We start from the raw sequence: 21,948 nt of genomic DNA, 5'->3' as shown, positions 1-21,948 counted from the left end.
CCCGTAAAACCCAAGCATGCCTCCCATTCAGAACGGCTTCATAAAATGCTTGAGTAGTGACCCAATTTGTTGAGGCATAGAGCGCAAGATCTAACAAGGTGATAGGGCTGAGTGACACCCCCCTCCCCCACACACATGACATATTTGTTTGAATTCTACAACTCATCTTGTCCATTGTCCACTTCTTGGCAGGTGGTTTCAGTATGCTTTGAAATGTTACACGCAGAAGTGTTTATTTAAGCAATAAAGCCCAAGGGGGTGTAGTATATGGCCAATATACCACGGCTAAGGGCTGGTCTTAGACACAGCGCAACGTGGAGTGCCTGGATACAGCCCTTAGCCATGGTATATTGGCCATATACCACAACCCTTTGAGGCGCCTTATTGCTATTAAAAACTGGTTACCAACATAATTAGAGCAGTAAAAATAAATGTCTTGTCATACCTGTGGTATACCGTCTGATATACCACAGCTATCAGCCAATCAGCATTCAGGACTTGAATCACCCAGTTTATAATAGAGATTTTTAATCAGAAGAGAGCTGTATGATATACACCACAACGACCCAGAGCTGACGCTCTTGCCACCCTATCACATTCCAAGCACATAGTTCCAGTGCCTACTGGTTACCCATTGATGACAGTGGGCAGCTTGCCAGGCCAGCTATACAGTAGAGGCTGTCAAAGGGAAGGCAAATTAATGGTCTGTTTATTTTCCTAATTTCCCTCAGTTAGTGCTTGAGAGTGAAGTAGTCGACAGGTGGTTTGGTGAAAGACTGGAAGAGACTGATTGGGAGACTGAAAGAGACTGATTGGGAGACTGATTGGGAGACTGAAAGAGACTGATTGGGAGACTGAAGGAGACTGAAAGAGAGACTGATTGGGAGACTGAAAGAGACTGATTGGGAGACTGAAAGAGAGACTGATTGGGAGACTGAAATAGAGACTGATTGGGAGACTGAAATAGAGACTGATTGGGAGACTGAAATAGAGAAAGAGAGTGAGGACCAAATTAATGGCACAGTCATATTTCTGTCTAACAAAGTTGAAGAATATAAGTCAAAGACCTACTCAGCTGTCTGTCTTTACGGAGTATGAAACACTTTTTCTAGTTCTAAAATGTTATTGAGTTGAGAAGAAGCTGCTATGTTGTGATGCACCATGTTTCCACCATCCACAGTTGTTAAACCTTTGCTTAGAAACGATATCTTGATCAAAACAACTTGGTTAACCTGACCACAGTAGATCTCTTACTTCACAGCTGTGGATTGCATTGGAGAGTTCCACTTTCAAGTCTCGGTCTATAATGAGAACGTTTCAGATTGAAAATGCACAATGAGAAAAGCAGGCCATATTAAATCAGTAAGTGGGTTTTTGGAACATGTGAGAAATATATATATATATTTTTGCATATTATTTACTTTCCGGGGCTTTCCTGGGCTAAGCTTTACAAAACACTGAAATAAGGTCCTTAAAACCCAAGCATGCCTCCCGGTCAGAACGGATTCAGAAAATGCTTGAGTAGTGACCTAATTTGTTGAGGCATAGAGCGCAAGATCTAACAAAATTATAGGGCTGAGTGACACCCACCTCCCCACATCCACCATCACCACCATAACCATCACCACCACCATCATCACCATAACCATCACCATAACCATCACCACCACCATCACCACCACTACCATCACCACTACCAACATCACCACCACCCCCATCACCACCACCACCGCCACTACCATCACCACTATCCACACCACCCCGATCACCACCACCATAACCACCACCACCACCACCACCACCACCACCACCACCACCACCATCACCACCACCATCACCACCATAACCATAACCACTACCATCACCACCACCCCCATCACCACCACCACCACCACCACCATAACCATCACCACCACCATAACCACTACCATAACCACCACCATCCACACCACCCCGATCACCACCACCATCACCACCACCATAATCACCACCACCACCACCATCACCACCACCACCACCACCACCATAACCATCACCACCACCATAACCACTACCATAACCACCACCATCCACACCACCCCGATCACCACCACCATCACCACCACCACCACCACCATAACCACCACCACCACCACCATAACCACCACCACCACCACCACCACCATCACCACCACCATCACCACCATAACCATAACCACTACCATCACCACCACCATCACCACCACCCCACCACCACCATCACCACCACCATAACCATCACCACCACCACCATCACCACCACCATAACCACCACCACCACCACCATCACCACCACCACCACCCCCAACAAGTCTCAAGTCGTGACATCTTTGTTTGAATTCTACATCTCATCTTGTCCGTTGTGCTCACATATCACTTCTTGGCAGGTGGTTTCAGTATGCTTTGAAATGTTATACACAGAAGTGTTAAGTTAAGCAATTAGGCCTGAGGGGGTGTGGTATGTGGCCAATATACCACGGCTAAGGGCTGTTCTTAGGCACAATGCAATGCGGAGTGCCTGGATACAGCCCTTATCTGTTGTATATTTGCCATATCCACAAATCTCTGAGGTGCCTTATTGCTATTATAAACTGGTTACCAACGTAATTCGTGCAGTAAAAATAAATGTATTGTCAAAAATGTGGTATACCGTCTGATATACCACGGCTGTCAGCCAATCAGCATTCAGGACTAGAACCACCCATTTTGTAAGAGATGTTTGATCAGAAGAGAGCTGTATGATATACACCCCAACGACCCAGAGCTGACGCTCCGGCCACCCTATCACATTCCAACCCCACCTTGCCAATGAAACCTATGCCTTTATAGCTAACAGCAGGTGAAAAATAATATACAATATTATTTTCTTTAACTTCCACACATGATAAATAACGTCGAGAGTCGAATCTCCCATTGGTGCTCTGTCGCTACCCAGGAAACCACATTTCACAATATATCCCAACAGCTTCCTCTCAACATGTCATACTGGTGGTAAATGTGACTAAATTGCAGCTGACACATTTATGTATGCCTCTTCTACCGAAGGGCACATAGTTCCAGCGCCAGTTACCCATTGTTGACAGTAGGCAGCTTGCCAGGCCAGCTATACAGTAGAGGCTGTCAAAGGGAAGGCAAATTAATGGTCTGTTTATTTTCCTAATTTCCTTCAGTTAGTGCTTGAGAGTGAAGTAGTCGACAGGTGGTTTGGTGAAAGACTGGAAGAGACTGATTAGAGACTGAAAGATACTGATTGGGAGACTGATTGGGAGACTGATTGGGAGACTGAAAGAGACTGATTGGGAGACTGAAAGAGACTGACTGGGAGACTGAAAGAGAGACTGAAAGAGACTGATTGGGAGACTGAAAGAGACTGATTGGGAGACTGAAAGAGACTGATTGGGAGACTGAAAGAGAGACTGACTGGGAGACTGAAAGAGACTGAAAGAGACTGAAAGAAAGACTGATTAGGAGACTGAAATAGAGAAAGAGAGTGAGGACCAAATTAATGGCACGGTCATATGATGCACCATGTTTCCACCATCCACAGTTGTTAAACCTTTGCTTAGAAACGATATCTTGATCAAAACAACCTGGTTAACCTGACCACAGTAGATCTCTTACTTCACAGCTGTGGATTGCATTGGAGAGTTTCAATGAGAACAGCAGGCCATATTAAATCAGTAACTGGGTTTTGGGAACATGTGAGCATTTGTGAGCATATTATTTACTTTCCTGGGCTAAACTTGACAAAACACTGAAATAAGGTCAGGATTATCTTCAGAGGGTACAGTTGTTTACTGGTTATGTTACAATAACATCAACAGCAGGCCTACACTGAACAAATTGATTAGTTCAGGTACAACACTTATGCTTCCAGCAGCGCCACAGTTGTTTTAAATATTTAAACTCGCAGCACAGCTTCTTGATGATTACTTGAACATAAAGCATATCACTTAGGAAGTCTTAAAACAGTTCATACGTTTTCTGGGAATATGAAGAAAATAAATGATCACACGGCGTTCAGGGACACAGGAAGCAATCAATTGAGAGGAACGGATGTCATTCGCAGGCTAGCATCTAGACCGTTCCGTGGGGAAAGGCCTCCCATGCCGCCCGTGCCTTTCATCTGGGATGGACACACGTGGCTGATGTCGAGCGCCATGGCGATGGCTATTGTATCACATTGTTTTCGTGTTCTACCTCTGCTTAACAAAAACCCAGGTCTCCTGAGGTAGATGTTGGAACTATAACCTGGGAGTAGGGTCGGGCTACTGCATCAGTGACTCCTGGTGTGAACATGGCAGCCCGCAGGTTGTGTACAGGAAAGGTGAGGTCCTTGTTGTGCAGGTGATTTTTGGGGACCTGGCCGTCACCCCATTCTCCGAGGGTGACTAGGGGGGAGTAGGATACGCAAAAAACACACTTCTATACATGTGTGAAACAGGACGAATACAAGCACTCCCTATTTGTCTTTGACTTGATAGGAACCTGCGGTTCGGGGAGCAGATCACAGAATCATCTACATGCAGACAACTCAGGACAGGCACTGTTGCTATTTAGTTCATGTGTTCAATTCAATGATAGTTTTTGTGGTGAAAACATGCTCAAGACTTAACGACCTGGCGTCGTGATTCGTTACAATATTCTTCAGCTATAACCGTGGTAACAGGGTCTGGATACCTCTGTTGGCTGAGCAGGGAAAGGAACAGAAAAGGTTATCCTGGCAGATTCTTTCTGCTTTCACTTTCTGAAATTGTCAAGTGTCACCACGTCTGTAAGAAATATGAACACGGCTCCTTGTTGAACAAGTCGTACGTGGCGCAATCTGAGCACTGGAGATTAGGACCCTCTGCCGGGGCTCCGGCCAGCGGTCCCCTCCAAACGTTAAGCTCCGTCTTCCTGCTGGAAAAGCCATCAAGAGCATCGGGACCAGGGGAGACACAGACCTGTAGAAAGGTTGGTGGTTGCCAGATCTCAGGCTCCCCTGTGGCTGGATGCTGAGATTGAGAGAGCAGAGGGGCCAAGCTGCAAAGTCTATCACCACACCGCTGTCCATAGGTGCGGCAGGAGGGATTCGGCCATCATGGCAACCCAGTCAGATCCCCACTAACAAGGTAGACAGCGAAGGCTTCGGCTATGGGCCTGTTAGGGGAGGGAGGAGGGGGGGCATATTCTGTTTGGTGAGATTAACATTCAACGTTCTTGTGGCCATTGAGACAGAAAAGTCGGGACAGAGCTTTAACCAGATACCCCATAGTAACAGGGCACAATGTGTCTCTTAAGGTCCACTTCTAGACAGAGGCCGAAATAATAGTAAGATACATGGAGCATGCTGATCCTCCACCTTATGGTAATCAAAACATCATCGTCAGTGTACAAATCACATAGCTGACACAAGGACTTGTACAGACATGGTCCTGTCACAGGTAATCTTTCAACAAGCAGTATTTTCAAGGGCTCTAAAAATCACGATGACCACTGACGTTCACCTGCCAGTCTGAGAAACGACCAAATCATTCTGTTTAGACATATTACAAGACACTTAAGCGAGCCCTACGTCAAGGTTTGTTTTTATTTTCCTTCACTCGATCATGGAAGACCAGCCGGACGTTGCCAACTAGAGGTGGCCAAGTCTCAAAACAGATGTTTACTGTTTTCCTTAGGATGATTTGTTCCCTGCTCATTATTGATCTCAGTCCAAGCATAACCACACTCCCCTCACCAGAGCGCTGTGTAACAGAATGGGAGCCCGGGGGCAGCAAAGGCTTTCCTCTTAGGCTAAGCCCAGGTGTGTGTATGTGGATTTATGTGTGAGTCTGTTGTGTGAGTTTGTCTCTGTGTTTGCGTTATTAGAATGTGTGTACAGTGTGTGTGTATGGCCTGTACCTGTGTAGCATGAGTTCAGGCAGCCCTGGATGGCCCTCCACTCACGGGGTCCCCACAGAAGCCATTAAACAGCGCGGCTGGTGGAATAATGTGTTTGACTTGGCCGGCCGGCGAGGCAGGAGCAGGTGCTCTGCTCAGGGTTTCTACACACTGTGGCTCCTTTGATCTGTGGTCCAGAGTCCTCCCTCCCTCCCTCCCTTTGCTCCTGCTAGAGGACTCAGCCCTGCTGCAGGCTCCAGCCCCACACAACTGCTGCTGACAGGGTTGCTAGCCCTCAACAATACAACAGGGTATATCGTATTGAGTGTAAGTTTAGATTTATAGACAGGACTTATGGAAAACAAAGTGCTGCCAGGGTTGAAATTTGACAGGTTAAAATGACATATGGTGATATAATGCTTTTTTGTTGTTATGTTTTTAAATGTTATGACATACAAAGTACAAAGTAGTAGGCTAACACCTTGGTATAATGGATGACAAATACAAAAACTCCTTCTACATGCCCTGAGGGTTCTTTTACCCCTGCTTTGTTTGTGTCATGACCACTGGGGACTATTCCTGAAGTGACTGAAGATGACTCCACTCCAAACAACAACAGACGTTACGTATCAGTTCAGACAATGTTCGCACATGATGATCCCAGCCTGTCAGAGACAGAGACCAAAGTGTTCTGTTGAGTCCCATGGCTGCAGGGCCAGGTTCTTAACCGAATTACACAATAGCAGTGAGTCGCGCACTTAACATGGGCGGCCAGGACATGAGTAATGCTGCTTTTATCTCCAGGCCTCTGTTCCTCAAGGTAAAGTCATTAGGGGCTGAGAGCCAGCCCGAGATGAAGCGGCCCACTTGGATTCAGAGAGGGAGAGGATGAAAACTTAAGGTCTGTCACAGGGCCCTGAAAGAGAGTTGCCTTTATTGGATAAGCCCACGCCTAGGCATTCCTCTGCCAAGACACTGGGCCCGGCCTGGGCCTCCCAGGAGCAGCGAGGATGGGAGACCGGGCCCGGCCTGGGCCTCCCAGGAGCAGCGAGGATGGGAGACCGGGCCTGGGCCTCCCAGGAGCAGCGAGGATGGGAGACCGGGCCCGGCCTGGGCCTCCCCGGAGCAGCGAGGATGGGAGACCGGGCCCAGCCTGGACCTCCCCGGAGCAGCGAGGATGGGAGAGTGACTCAGACACAGGGTTCTATCGTTTGGAGCTGTGCCACACACAGACACAAATGCACAATTTCACAATTGCACGCACACATGTGCATTTGTAAATACACATACACAGCGTACACATACACACACTCATTGTGCTGTCAGTCTCCTACTCAACATGATACAAGGTGGCTAAGCAACAGCGGGAATACTCCATTTCCTGAGTGGGTAACACACCCTCTTATAAAACGCAATTGATTGATTTATTGGGTTTCAGGGCTTGTTTCTGGTTGGATATGAGATGTGCTTTAGAGATCTCATTCCGGAACCTTCTGTTTAGAGGAGAGGGCTACTCACAATGATGGAGCATCTGGACAGAGTGGTTCCAAAATAACGGTAGAAACACCCCCACTCTAGCCGGGATCCCATGCACAATGGCCTGATCTTGACCAGAATATTATAATATAATTCACAGCTAAAATGAAAGGCCTGAGGTCAAAAGGAAAATACATACATAAAAGACATTTAGAAGATTAAAAAGAGAAAGCCGACTGGGAACCCAGTATAATGCATAGTGTGTGCCTGGGAACCCGTTCCCAGTATAATGCATAGTGTGTGCCTGGGAACCCGTTCCCGGTATAATGCATAGTGTGTGCCTGGGAACCCGTTCCTAGTATAATGCATAGTGTGTGCCTGGGAACCCGTTCCCAGTATAATGCATAGTGTGTGCCTGGGAACCCGTTCCCAGTATAATGCATAGTGTGTGCCTGGGAACCCGTTCCCAGTATAATGCATAGTGTGTGCCTGGGAACCCGTTCCCAGTATAATGCATAGTGTGTGCCTGGGAACCCGTTCCTAGTATAATGCATAGTGTGTGCCTGGGAACCCGTTCCTAGTATAATGCATAGTGTGTGCCTGGGAACCCGTTCCCAGTATAATGCATAGTGTGTGCCTGGGAACCCGTTCCCAGTATAATGAATAGTGTGAGCCTGGGAACCCGTTCCCAGTATAATGCATAGTGTGTGCCTGGGAACCCGTTCCCAGTATAATGCATAGTGTGTGCCTGGGAACCCGTTCCTAGTATAATGCATAGTGTGTGCCTGGGAACCCGTTCCCAGTATAATGCATAGTGTGTGCCTGGGAACCCGTTCCCAGTATAATGCATAGTGTGTGCCTGGGAACCCGTTCCTAGTATAATGCATAGTATGTGCCTGGGAACCCGTTCCCAGTATAATGCATAGTGTGTGCCTGGGAACCCGTTCCCAGTATAATGCATAGTGTGTGCCTGGGAACCCGTTCCTAGTATAATGCATAGTGTGTGCCTGGGAACCCGTTCCTAGTATAATGCATAGTGTGTGCCTGGGAACCCGTTCCCAGTATAATGCATAGTGTGTGCCTGGGAACCCGTTCCCAGTATAATGCATAGTGTGTGCCTGGGAACCCGTTCCTAGTATAATGCATAGTGTGTGCCTGGGAACCCGTTCCTAGTATAATGCATAGTGTGTGCCTGGGAACCCGTTCACAGTATAATGCATAGTGTGTGCCTGGGAACCCGTTCCCAGTATAATGCATAGTGTGTGCCTGGGAACCCGTTCCTAGTATAATGCATAGTGTGTGCCTGGGAACCCGTTCCCAGTATAATGCATAGTGTGTGCCTGGGAACCCGTTCCCAGTATAATGCATAGTGTGTGCCTGGGAACCCGTTCCCAGTATAATGCATAGTGTGTGCCTGGGAACCCGTTCCCAGTATAATGCATAGTGTGTGCCTGGGAACCCGTTCCCAGTATAATGCATAGTGTGTGCCTGGGAACCCGTTCCTAGTATAATGCATAGTGTGTGCCTGGGAACCCGTTCCTAGTATAATGCATAGTGTGTGCCTGGGAACCCGTTCCCAGTATAATGCATAATGTGTGCCTGGGAACCCGTTCCCAGTATAATGCATAGTGTGTGCCTGGGAACCCGTTCCCAGTATAATGCACACTGTGTGCCTGGGAATACGTGAGCATCCTCCTACGTTTGGAGAGGTTCATGTTGAGGAGATGAGAGCAGTACAGCACTCTTATCGATGAGCCGTGTGATCCAATTTGACTTCAGAGAGGAACTAAAAGAAACTGACAGAGGGAAGATCACCATGGTGTTTGCCTAGCTTTACCGTCCCTGCTACTTCACTCACCAGGAGAAGGCTCCTGAATCATCTCTTATATTACGTCCAGTTATTACATCTCTGTTCGGTGAATTATTTCCTTAAATCATCAATATGCCGACAACGAGCGATAAACAACTGATGAAATGGTTGGGAAATGATTTCCCCATGATCGTTTAACGATAGATTTCATTAAATCATTTCCTTTATTTCACGACATCAAAACGGGAAACATTTTCAAGGGAGGATGTAAATTCATCCTACTGTACAACACTGAGTACTACGTTTAGAGGTAAGTCAGGTAAAGTAATCAGGTTTATCCCTACAGGCCCTCATTAATGTATTGGTGTACTAGGTTTTTGTTCACTCAGATAAGGTGATGTGGGATAACTGCCGAGCGATAAGAACAATGAACCAATTGCTGACACAAAAAAATAAAAGTTTGGTAAACAATTAGTTATATGTGTCACCGATCCTGGGATTCATCATTACGCACACCTGGCACTCATTATTGCGCACACGTGAATCATTATGATTCACACCTGGACTCCATTACCTTCATAATTTCCTCCCCTTTATATGTCTCTCTCCCAGGTTCACTAACCAGTTGGTATTGTTCTTGTGTATTGGCCTACTGCCTTATGCTAGTGTCTTGTTCTTGTGTATCGGCCTACTGCCTTATGCCAGTGTCTTGTTCTTGTGTATCGGCCTACTGCCTTATGCCAGTGTCTTGTTCTTGTGTATCGGCCTACTGCCTTATGCCAGTGTCTTGTTCTTGTGTATCGGCCTACTGCCTTATGCTAGTGTCTTGTTCTTGTGTATCGGCCTACTGCCTTATGCTAGTGTCTTGTTCTTGTGTATCGGCCTACTGCCTTATGCCAGTGTCTTGTTCTTGTGTATCGGCCTACTGCCTTATGCTAGTGTCTTGTTCTTGTGTATCGGCCTACTGCCTTATGCCAGTGTCTTGTTCTTGTGTATCGGCCTACTGCCTTATGCTAGTGTCTTGTTCCTGTGTATCGGCCTACTGCCTTATATTAGTGGCGTGTTCTTGGTTTTAGTAAAACGTTTCTCCAGCTCACCTCCATCATTACAATAGGGATGATGTTCATGCTTAGGCAAAAAAACTATGAAGGGAAATAAGTGGTTGCCAAAGTACAGGAGCATGTCTTTAATGCCCCAAAGATTAGTGTGTTAAAATCTATTTTATACATTTTTATTTAATTTGTTTTTGTAATTAACTCTTAAAAGCTATGATCTTGGTATCTTAATTAAATAAATTAGATATTGAAACAAAATGGCATTGCCCATCTCACTATTAATATCCTCACTATGATAAGGTTTTGATGTAAGGTCCAAATCATCCTAAAGTATCTAAAATACTAAATTAATACTAATTCATTAAGTTACTTGTAGACATGATTTTAAGGTAGGCCTACCATTGACTCGCATTGGATTGCCGGGTGGGGGTGCAGTTTACCCCAACACACTAAATATATTTTTTTAATTCAGTAAAAAATGGGTGACAGAGATTTTGTACAGGGATGATTTTTGTATTTTGAAAGGTACATATCTTAAACGTGATTGCTGACAAGCAAAACATGTTGGGACTGTGACAACAATGGACTAATGAAACAAATACCAAAATATTATTTTGAGGTGGAATTTTCCATTAAGCAGGTGGTAGATACTGTGGCCTTTTCTGTCCTTTGTTAAAAATGGTCCTCTGGTTTCAGGCCACACTTGCGTTTGACTACGGGTATCATGGTCTAACCATGTTTGATGCATACTTGATTGAGAGACATTCTTGAAAGTCTCAGAATTAGGTTAATACTTCACATTCTTCTGTATTGTGACTGATAACGGGTAGCTTGTAGAGGTCACTGTTATTGTGGTCATTAAAAGCTCATCCATTACCTGTTATCGAACAATAAGCAGTAGTTTAAAAACACCTGTCTGATAACAACCATAGATCTCCACTGTCCCCTGAAGACACTGACTATATCCTGTTATCAACTAACTTACAGGGAGACACAGAGGAATCATAGTGGGTCTTCCCCTTTCCGTCGTCATTCCCAACGACACAGAGAAGGGCGTAGAAGAGGAATATCTGGGAGATATCCGGCCATGGGAATGACCCGGTAGCCTGCCATGGGAATGACCCGATAGCCTGCCATGGGAATGACCCGATAGCCTGCCATGGGAATGACCCGATAGCCTGCCATGGGATTGACCCGGTAGCCTGCCATGGGAATGACCCGGTAGCCTGCCATGGGAATGACCCGATAGCCTGCCATGGGAATGACCCGATAGCCTGCCATGGGAATGACCCGATAGCCTGCCATGGGAATGACCCGGTAGCCTGCCATGGGAATGACCCGGTAGCCTGCCATGGGAATGACCCGATAGCCTGCCATGGGAATGACCCGGTAGCCTGCCATGGGAATGACCCGGTAGCCTGCCATGGGAATGACCCGGTAGCCTGCCATGGGAATGACCCGGTAGCCTGCCATGGGAATGACCCGGTAGCCTGCCATGGGAATGACCCGGTAGCCTGCCATGGGAATGACCCGGTAGCCTGCCATGGGAATGACCCGGTAGCCTGCCATGGGAATGACCCGGTAGCCTGCCATGGGAATGACCCGGTAGCCTGCCATGGGAATGACCCGATAGCCTGCCATGGGAATGGTTAGACGTTGGGGGCGACAAAAACCTTTCAAATAGTCATTATTTATAAATAGTACATGTTATATGAAAAGAAGAAAACGTCTGTATGTAGTTGGCAATGGATCCAGACATTCCACAACTTGTAGACAAACAACAAGCGGCATGTTCCCAGTAGAGGCCGGCCAGTGATGACAAGCCATTCCCTGCAACCTCGCTGACCATTGTTCTGTCTGTTATTGACTGACCGGAGGAAAGTGTTTGTTTTTGCTGGCCCTTATCTGGGTTCATCGGACTTGGCAGGACTAGTAGCGCCAGGCTGTGCTCGAGCCGACCAAAAACACTACATGGCGAAAAGGGTGCCCTATTGGGTATTTTCCAGGTGAGTGAGAGAATTCCATTTGAGTCCCTGTCTAATTGCTTTCATATGCCACCTCGTTCTCATTTTTTAAACTAGCAGTGTCTGAGGATAACCATACTTCCCCTCAGAAAAATATAAATTTCTTAATACGGATGACACTCAACTACTTTTTTTACATTCCCACCTTCTGACACGCTACTCTGCGTGTCTGACACACTACTCTGCGTGTCTGACACACTACTCTGCGTGTCTGACACGCTACTCTGCGTGTCTGACACGCTACTCTGCGTTTCTGACACGCTACTCTGTCAGTCTCAGCAGCTGATATGTTAGTCCACCACCTCAAGCTTAACCTTGACAAGAAGGAGCTGCTCTTCCTCCCTTAGGAATGCCTGCCCGCTCCAAGATGTCTCCATCACGGTTGACAACTCCATGGTGTTGGAGTTGTCAAAGTTCTACTATATCTGTAGAGTACGACCCTATCTTACACAGGAAGCAGCTCAGGTCCTAATCCAGGAATTTATCATCTCTCTTCTGGACTACTGCCACTCGCTGTTGGCTGGCCTCCCCGCTTGTGCCATCAAACCCCTGCAATTTATCCAGAATACTGCAGCCCGCCTGGTGTTCAACCTTCCCAAGTCACCCCACTCCTCGGCACACTCCACTGGCTTCCAGTCGAAGCTCACATCCATTTCAAGGCCACGGTACTTGTCTACAGAGAAGCAAGAGGAACTGCCCCTTTCTATCTTCAGGTTATGTTCAAACCCTACACCCCAACCTCTGGTCTCTTGACCTTCCCACCCCTATGGGAGGGCAGCTCCCGCACAGTCCAGTCCAAGCTCTTCTCCCCCCCAACCCACCCGTCTTCTAGCTCTGACTGTGCTGATAACTACTTTATTGAGGGAAAATGTACTTACTATGACTGTGAAATCTAGGAGGGACAACCACATATTTTAAGATGAATGCAATAACTGTAAATCACACTGGATAAGAGAGTCTGCTAAATGACCAAAATGTAAGCCCTCAGAGCTTATTCTCACCATTTAGTAATTCTCAGGGTGATCGTTTGCCACTGCCAAAGAATTCATATTACCATGTGCATCAACATCCCCACAGGACCCATCCACCGGCTCCCTGTGGTGTTGTAATACTAGGTTATTAACTTGGAAGCACACCCAATTGTTCATTGCCGTTTTCATTTGGACCCCACAGTAATTGAGTGAGAGGCCTATTATATGATACAATGGAGGAGAGCGGACATACAAAAGCTACATCTAAGGAGCTGTTGTAATGAATGCCTTCAACGTACAGAAGCTACATCTAAGGAGCTGTTGTAATGAATGTCCTCAACATACAGAAGCTACATCTAAGGAGCTGTTGTAATGAATGCCCTCCACATACAGAAGCTACATCTCAGGAGCTGTTGTAATGAATGTCCTTCACGTACAGAAGCTACATCTCAGGAGCTGTTGTAATGAATGCCCTCCACGTACAGAAGCTACATCTCAGGAGCTGTTGTAATGAATGCCCTCCACGTACAGAAGCTACATCTAAGGAGCTGTTGTAATGAATGTCCTTCATGTACAGAAGCTACATCTCAGGAGCTGTTGTAATGAATGCCCTCCACATACAGAAGCTACATCTCAGGAGCTGTTGTAATGAATGTCCTTCACGTACAGAAGCTACATCTCAGGAGATGTTGTAATGAATGCCCTCCACATACAGAAGCTACATCTCAGGAGCTGTTGTAATGAATGTCCTTCACGTACAGAAGCTACATCTCAGGAGCTGTTGTAATGAATGCCCTCCACGTACAGAAGCTACATCTCAGGAGCTGTTGTAATGAATGCCCTCCACGTACAGAAGCTACATCTAAGGAGCTGTTGTAATGAATGTCCTTCACGTACAGAAGCTACATCTCAGGAGCTGTTGTAATGAATGCCCTCCACATACAGAAGCTACATCTCAGGAGCTGTTGTAATGAATGCCCTCCACGTACAGAAGCTACATCTCAGGAGCTGTTGTAATGAATGCTCTCCACGTACAGAAGCTACATCTAAGGAGCTGTTGTAATGAATGTCCTTCACGTACAGAAGCTACATCTCAGGAGCTGTTGTAATGAATGCCCTCCACATACAGAAGCTACATCTCAGGAGATGTTGTAATGAATGTCCTCCACGTACAGAAGCTACATCTCAGGAGATGAATGTCCACCACCTCACATTGTTCCATCACTGACTTTTAAAATAGTTTTCCTTTTCAGCCCCCTCGCAAGGAAGAGTGAAATCTCATTGACGAAGTTGAAGAGTGCACTGGGGGGGGTACTGCCAAGGGCCCCTGTCAGGCTTTCAGAAGCAGCAGTTCAGTGAGGGTTTATTGGTTCTGAAATGTGTGAGAACGCTGGGAGTTGGGACAAGTGGAGCGGGCTGCAGACTGGAACAGCTACAGCGCTCCATTATTTCTTCTCCACTTCAGACGGAGTGGAGGCGATGAAAGAAGAGACCATCTCAATGCACCTGGGTTATATTAGGTATACTCAAAAAAGAAAGCACAGGCTGTGATATCAGAGGTTAGGGAATCTCTTTCCACTCCACTCTTGTGCTATACCTCCAAACCCATCCTGAAACCCATTCTGAAACACACACCATGGATGTGGCCCATCTTTTGTTTCAGAGAAATGGGAGGCAGGCTGTGATCAGACATTTTCTAATCTATGTTTCCATAGTCACCCCCTTCCCAGCTCGTTGGCCGCCAGCTCGTCGACTGGGATCAACACTCTCTTTCCATAACAGGAAGAACACAATGACTTGGTAAACATTGGAGATGAATAACAAGCCCTGGTTCCTGAGGCACGCGGCGGGGGGGCCGGAGGGACGATAACGCCGGGGTCATTCGGTGTCCAACCTGCTCTACACTCTACTTCCTGGAGTGGTGAGTGTATCTGTCAAAATACGGGATGCCCACACGCTCCAGAGGTACTTTGAGTAAGAACCGCCGCAGGCCAGGCTTCCCTTGAGTGGACATCTGCTATGTACAGTAGTGTGACATCCTCCAGACTTACGTTAGGGGTGCACCAGATTCTCACCACACCAGAGGACTTAATAGGGGCAAAAGACTTACAGTACTTTCTCATGAATAGCTAACGCTGACTTTATTGTTGACCTTTCGGGAATATACCCAGGCAGTTTTTCTCACTAAACCGACAAATAAACCGTGCCAGAGAAAAGATTGGCGGAGCTGAGCTGCGTTTCCGGATTGTCACTCCTCGTTAAGTGGTGATGCCCTGTCTGGCTCTAGCTGGCTGGGCTGTCAGGGCTCCCCTGGCTACATCACTATACCTCCACAACATCTGCTGGCACGGTCGGGCCCTCTCTGATCTCTGTTGATGACACACCGGCCCTGCTCTGATATCAAGTCACTCACAGAGGGTGACCCAGGGTAAGAGGACAGCAGCCGCCATCGCGGGAAGAAGGGAAAGGGGTCACCACGAACAAAAATGAAAAAGACTGCGCCTCAACCTCCACTGAAATTGGATTCTGGGCCTCGGTTCGATCCCGGCTGTCAGACAGGTCAAAGGCATTGCTGAACTACGTTGTATACATTCGAGTCGAGAGAGAAAAAAACCCACACTTGAGTCATGCAGAGTTCAGCAACACTTTATTTTACTTATACTGATTGATGAGGTCTGCATCCCCCCCCACGCAACAATGAAGTCTTATTTAAGGCGTCCGTGCCCACATTCTGTGTGCATGAGAGCCATTTAAAATATTTGTTCTGTCACTTTCTGCCAAGATGAATCCTGTTCCCAGCAGGTCAGGAATGTGTCAGCGTGCCCATCCATCTATCAGTCTAAACAGCAGGCCATTGCCCAGTGCAAATACTGTCTTTAAACAAAACACTTCATACAGCGCTACAAGTATACCTCTCCATTTAACAAGGTACATAAGAGGTCCAGGAAAACACTACTAAATAATGTCCATTTCTGACAGCTTGAGTTTGCTTCACTAAAACCATTTCTGATGTACTTATTTTGAGAGGTTGCTAGTTGTACTTGATGTCAAAGGTTCACTGTACCTTAATCTGAAGAGTTGGTGAGGCACGCCTAGTTAGGGAAACTGCTCAGTGAGTAAAGTTTGAGATGTTGACCTGTGCCGTTGACAACCCAGCTTTGAATAGCACTTCTGACATTCACTCGCCTGAAGCTTCAAATATCTAAATCAGTGGCAAAATCCAGTTTATTTTCTTATTCAGTTGGAGGCAAACATTAAGTTTGGGCGATATACCGTTGATGCCATGTACCGGAGTATTTCAAAATACCAACGTTATGCCTTTCAATACTGTTCAAACGTCTTTTTGTGTGTGTGTGTGGGGGGGGGGGCGCTACGCCACTGCTTATATCTATAAATATAACTATAAGAAATCTAAGATGTGTCAAATTATATCCAAATCAGGGCTCCAGCTATGCATTTGGTTTGCTAACTTAGGCCGTCATTGTAAATAAGAGTTTGTTCTCAACTGACTTGCCTAGTTAAATAAATGTAAAAAAAATATATATATATATAATAATAATAATAACCTGGCTAGCTAAGTGGCCAGATGTCAAGATCAAGTTTCTTGGTTACAGCGGAGACATTCAATCCCCTCCTGGACCAAGATCCCTGTTGCCAAAATTATTTGACGGTTTGAAAATCTGCCCTACCATAGAAAACACACATCTATCAACACCTCCTAGCATAATTCCATTAAAAAAAGAAGTTTAGCAGCCAAGGAACAATCATGTAATTTATGGTTTAAAAATGACATTTTTCCAGAACTTGACATACATATTCCATGTGCTTATGCCAGAAAATTGTGATTTTGAAGGGCTGTGAAAATGCCACGTTGTTAATCACACTTTGTCATTTGTGATCTGGAAACTGTTGACTTTTGTCCTCAGAAGTCCTCTGTTAGTGCCAACGACTAAGTACCGCATCAATCAAATTCAACAACTTAATTTCAAGCAGACAGACAGACACACCGAGGATTGAAAGTGAGAGAATTTGGCCAGATCCTTCTTCATGTCGCAGTACATGATGCTGAGGTGTCCGATGTCCTTGGTATGCTCTTCGTCCACCTCCTCCTCCTCCTCCTCCCAGTCCTCCTCCTGTCTGTCTATGGTCACCTGCAACTGGGTGCTCTAAGGTGCACAACATGTAAGGATCTGGGTCAGGCTCGAAGACAACAAAAAAATCTGAACTAGACAAAAATTAAATTGGAAATGAAAACACTCTTGTTGGGGAGATTTGGGTGGTACTCAGTTTCAAACAGCTATCTCCTGTTTAGTGCCAAATGATCCGCCCCTGGGCCCGGTTTCCCAAAAGCATCTTAAAACCAAGTTCATCTTTAGAACCTTTGTAGGAGCATTGGTAAATCCCAGAGTTGTTTCCCAAAAACATTAGAACTAAAGTTGCACTTGAAAACAATCTTTATTTACTAACTGCCTCAGACCACTCTTAGTGGAGAGCTAAGTGCATCGTTAGGTGCTTTTTTTTGCCCTTCCACGTAACTTTATACATAGATCTCTGCTAAACACAGACTCAAGATGTTTATCTGTCTCTCTGTAAACACCTATAAATTCACAACAAAGTTGACTGCAAAGTTACCAAATTCTTTGTATGTTACAGACAAGCAAAGGATATAAATATGCTTCAAATGAAACTACATAAGCCTACACATTTCAATCATATTGAAATCTATTTCTTGTTCAATCAATTGAGTTCTATTTGGCTAATTGTAGGCTACTGTTGGTAATTTTTGCCTAAATATATTTCATGATGTGAGCAATGAGGTGTAGGCTGGGCATAAGCATTAGGTTAATAAGCCACCTTAATATTTGCAGCCATAGACTATAGGTGATCCTTTGTCAGTATTGTGGAAGATTTGAATGGACCAACCTGATCCGTGAGCAGCGCTGCCTTTCTTTCGATCCTATCAGTAATGACACCTGCTCCAACGACGGACTTAGTGAAAGTTCTCCCTGCTTAGTGTTTTGGGAAACATTAAGCGACTTCTTCGGTTGTTGTACGATTCATTGTTCATACACTCGTAAGCCTAAGTTCCATCGATAACGAGAAACTGGGCTCTGGTCTGTTGTCACAATCCATGCCTGTGAATGGTTAAATCACTATTGGTAATTCATGGGCTTTGAAGAGAGCCTGTGTCTTTACTTGGTCTGCCTATAGCGCCCTCTACTGGATCCTCTGTGACGTGTGCTTCCCATCCTCCACTGTAGAAAAACACAAGCAACAACGTTACATTCAACTACTTTCCAGCTTTATCAGTAAGGCACATTGAAATAATACAACGAAGTCAAGTCATTTGGAAAACATTACGATAGCATTCAATCAGTCCATATTACAACTGCAATGGTTAGCAATTGAAAAATACACTGGCGAGGTCAGGAAGGGGCGTACATCGTGTGAGGGCCTCACAGAGGTGCTTATGCATGTGCTCTGAACATTTGGGCAACGACTGCTCATTGGTCTCCACCACCATTTTGTTCAGGTTGTCCAGGAAACGGCTCTCTCTGAATCCAAGTTTTTCCTGAAAAAAAAAAAAAAAACGTGCATGTTAGCAAAGATCAAATTACAATTCATAAATTGGTCAAATCACATGTTATGGTGCAAGCTGAAAACTTACCTCAAATTCATAAAATAGCAGATCTCCCCTTGTACGACAGGCCTATGGTCTATTAGCCTGGACTGAATATCACCAACATCTAATGGGAGACACAAACCATCAACATGTCATGTTGAGTAATTGATCATGTCAGATCAGTGGAGGCTGGTGGGGGGAGCTATAGGAGGACGGGCTCATTGCAATGTCTGACATGGAATAAATGGAATGGTTTCAAACCTCCTATAGCTTCTCCTACCAGCCTCTGTGTAAAGAAACAACTTTATTTTCTATTGTAGGAGGAGTAGGGTTAGCAGTCAACACTGTGGTCAATTCCATTTAAACTCAAGGAATTGTGTCCCCACCTTAGACAAAATAATGTAAACGTTCCACATATGTGTCATTGACAGTCAAATTAGAATTACAATTCAATTTAGCTCCTGAATTGAGAAAAAAATGGAAAACACACAAGGACACGGTGAGGCTGCCTAACAGATCTGGGACCAGGTTAGAGGCTGCCTAACAGATCTGGGACCAGGTTAGAGGCTGCCTAACAGATCTGGGACCAGGTTAGAGGCTGCCTAACAGATCTGGGACCAGGTTAGAGACTTCCTAACAGATCTGAGACCAGGTTAGAGGCTGCCTAACAGATCTGGGACCAGGTTAGAGGCTGCCTAACAGATCTGGGACCAGGTTAGAGGCTGCCTAACAGATCTGAGACCAGGTTAGAGGCTGCCTAACAGATCTGGGACCAGGTTAGAGGCTGCCTAACAGATCTGGGACCAGGTTAGAGGCTGCCTAACAGATCTGGGACCAGGTTAGAGGCTGCCTAACAGATCTGGGACCAGGTTAGAGGCTTCCTAACAGATCTGGGACCAGGTTAGAGGCTTCCTAACACATCTGGGACCAGGTTCGTACAGATCTGGGACCAGGTTAGAGGCTTCCTAACAGATCTGGGACCAGGGTAGAGGCTTCCTAACAGATCTGGGACCAGGTTAGAGGCTTCCTAACAGATCTGGGACCAGGGTAGAGGCTGCCTAACAGATCTGGGACCAGGTTAGAGGCTTCCTAACAGATCTGGGACCAGGTTAGAGGCTACTAGTCTTGGTACCAGTCCGTTTGGCTATCATTCCAATCCTTGCCACTCCTGTCATGCTACACATACAAATAAAATGTTTGGCATTTGACACAGAGTAAATGGTCCTGTGTGGCTCAGTTGGTAGAACATGGTGCTTGCAACGCCTGGGTTGCAAAAACATGTATGCACTCACTACTGTAAGTTGCTCTGGATAAATGCGTCTGCTAAAATGACTCAAATGTTGTACATACATGGAGTGAAATGTTAGCTAGCTAAAAAGACTGGCACCCAGACTAAGAGAATGGCAGTATGCGTACATTCTGCAACATATGACTCTCTCGAGTTATGTCGGTTAGCCAGCTAAGTTAAATGCGATTAATGGTAACTGCAACATAATAATGAACTCACCTATGGCTAGCTTGTTCATAGTCACGCGTTAAAACACACACATCCCGACAACACTTGAAATAACGTTACTTTGTTTACAATTGAGTAAGCTAGCTGGCTTTAGCAACCTATTTTCGCTATAGCCTAGCTTTAGAAGATATACATGCTTAGTAGCTATTTACATGCAAGTTATCAAACGTAAATGTGAATATATTTTTGGTTATTCTAACAAAAACCTAAACTGTAATTGTAGTCAGTTGATTTGATGTCAGCTGATGTAAATATTCACATTACTTCCGGGTACGAGGACTTGGATCAAACCAAACCTCCCAAAACGGGGCGCACACTTAGAGGCCGACCAATGCAAATTTCTAAGGTACCAGTAGGTACAGTTCCATAGCAACAATCATCACTTTTGTGAACGTATACTATGGGTGTAGCCTACACATTTAGCAGCACATTTCCATCTTCAATGGTTTAGTATTTAATCTCTTTCAATTCAATGGGCTTTACTGGCATGGGAAACATATGGTAGCATTGCCAAAGCAAGTGAAATAGATAATAAACAAAAGTGAAATAAACAATCAAATTAACAGTAGACATTACACTCACAGAAGTTTCAAATGTCATATTATGGCTATGTACAGTGTTATAATGATGTGCAAATTCCTCTCTCTCTCTCTCTCTCTGTGTGTCTGTGTGTATGACAAGGCATTTAAACAGATGTATTGTTATTGACTAAATGCTATTTATTTCAGGGTGTAAATCTCAATGCAATGATAATGATGGAGGACAGGAGGTCTTGCATGAGTTAGGACTGCAGATGTCAGTCTTGTTCTATGGTGTGGCTTTATCAGTGAGTTCCCCACAGCCACATAAAGTCTAACAATGAGGATGAGGCTGATGGGTCACCTCTGCATAGCCTATAATACATTAAATTGAAGTGCCTCATAACAGAGTGATAGTCCATTTACATCTGTAGAATTCCCGCACTCCATTCAGGCCGACGACAGTGGTAATTAGAAGGATTGGCCATCCATTTTGAGGGATTTCATCATGTGATACCTTATTGTGTGTATCTGCCATGGATTTAGAATTGAAACATTATGCTGTGTGTACAATGTCGGCCATAGCAGGAAATAGTAGATATTTGAATATGACTTTAAAAGTGAGATTATACACTACACGCCCCATCTCCTTGTTTTTGTGCAATAGTACATTCAATCAGTAAATTAAGTATTATAATATTATGGGCCACTGTATCCCACCAAGATTACCAGGGTTTTATTTTTATTTAACCATTATTTTACCACGTAAGTTGACAGAACACATTCTCATTTACAGCAATGACCTGGGGAATAGTTACAGGGGAGAGGAAGGGGGATGAATGAGCCGAAGACAAGTACAAAGTACAGTACGTGTACAGACGTACCAATAGCCTAGATTATTTAGTGGGCTCATTCTTCAAAAGTCATGCACATATAATATACAGAGAAGAAGTTTGAGAGTATCACTTGATGTTATGCTAATTCTGGCGAGGAGAGGAAGACTTGTTTTACTGAAGAAAAAGTCTGTTCACATAATTGGTGGAACCAAGTGTCAGTTTTTATAATTGCCAGT

At 45.2% G+C, this 21,948-nt stretch overlaps 1 protein-coding gene and 1 long non-coding RNA gene across 2 annotated transcripts; both read right to left on the bottom strand.

The window, feature by feature from the left end:
• Positions 1-11,253: 11,253 nt before the first annotated feature.
• On the bottom strand, positions 11,254-11,865 carry LOC127913032 (small proline-rich protein 3-like). The gene has a single exon (XM_052484249.1). It carries the CDS (start codon positions 11,863-11,865, stop codon positions 11,254-11,256), a length of 612 nt encoding a protein of 203 aa, XP_052340209.1.
• A 3,996-nt stretch (positions 11,866-15,861) lies between these two features.
• On the bottom strand, positions 15,862-20,647 carry LOC118370661 (uncharacterized). The gene is made up of 5 exons (XR_004822853.2): positions 20,350-20,647; positions 18,888-18,966; positions 18,662-18,791; positions 18,143-18,474; positions 15,862-17,385 (listed from the first exon to the last, which is right to left on the bottom strand). It is a non-coding gene; the product is annotated as an uncharacterized LOC118370661 (long non-coding RNA).
• Between the last annotated feature and the right edge of the window lie 1,301 nt (positions 20,648-21,948).

This window comes from Oncorhynchus keta, chromosome 28 (genome assembly GCF_023373465.1).
Source record: "Oncorhynchus keta strain PuntledgeMale-10-30-2019 chromosome 28, Oket_V2, whole genome shotgun sequence".
Lineage (NCBI taxonomy): Eukaryota > Metazoa > Chordata > Actinopteri > Salmoniformes > Salmonidae > Oncorhynchus > Oncorhynchus keta.
Note: the sequence above shows the minus strand (reverse complement) of the source record. Positions and strands in the feature narration are given on the sequence as shown.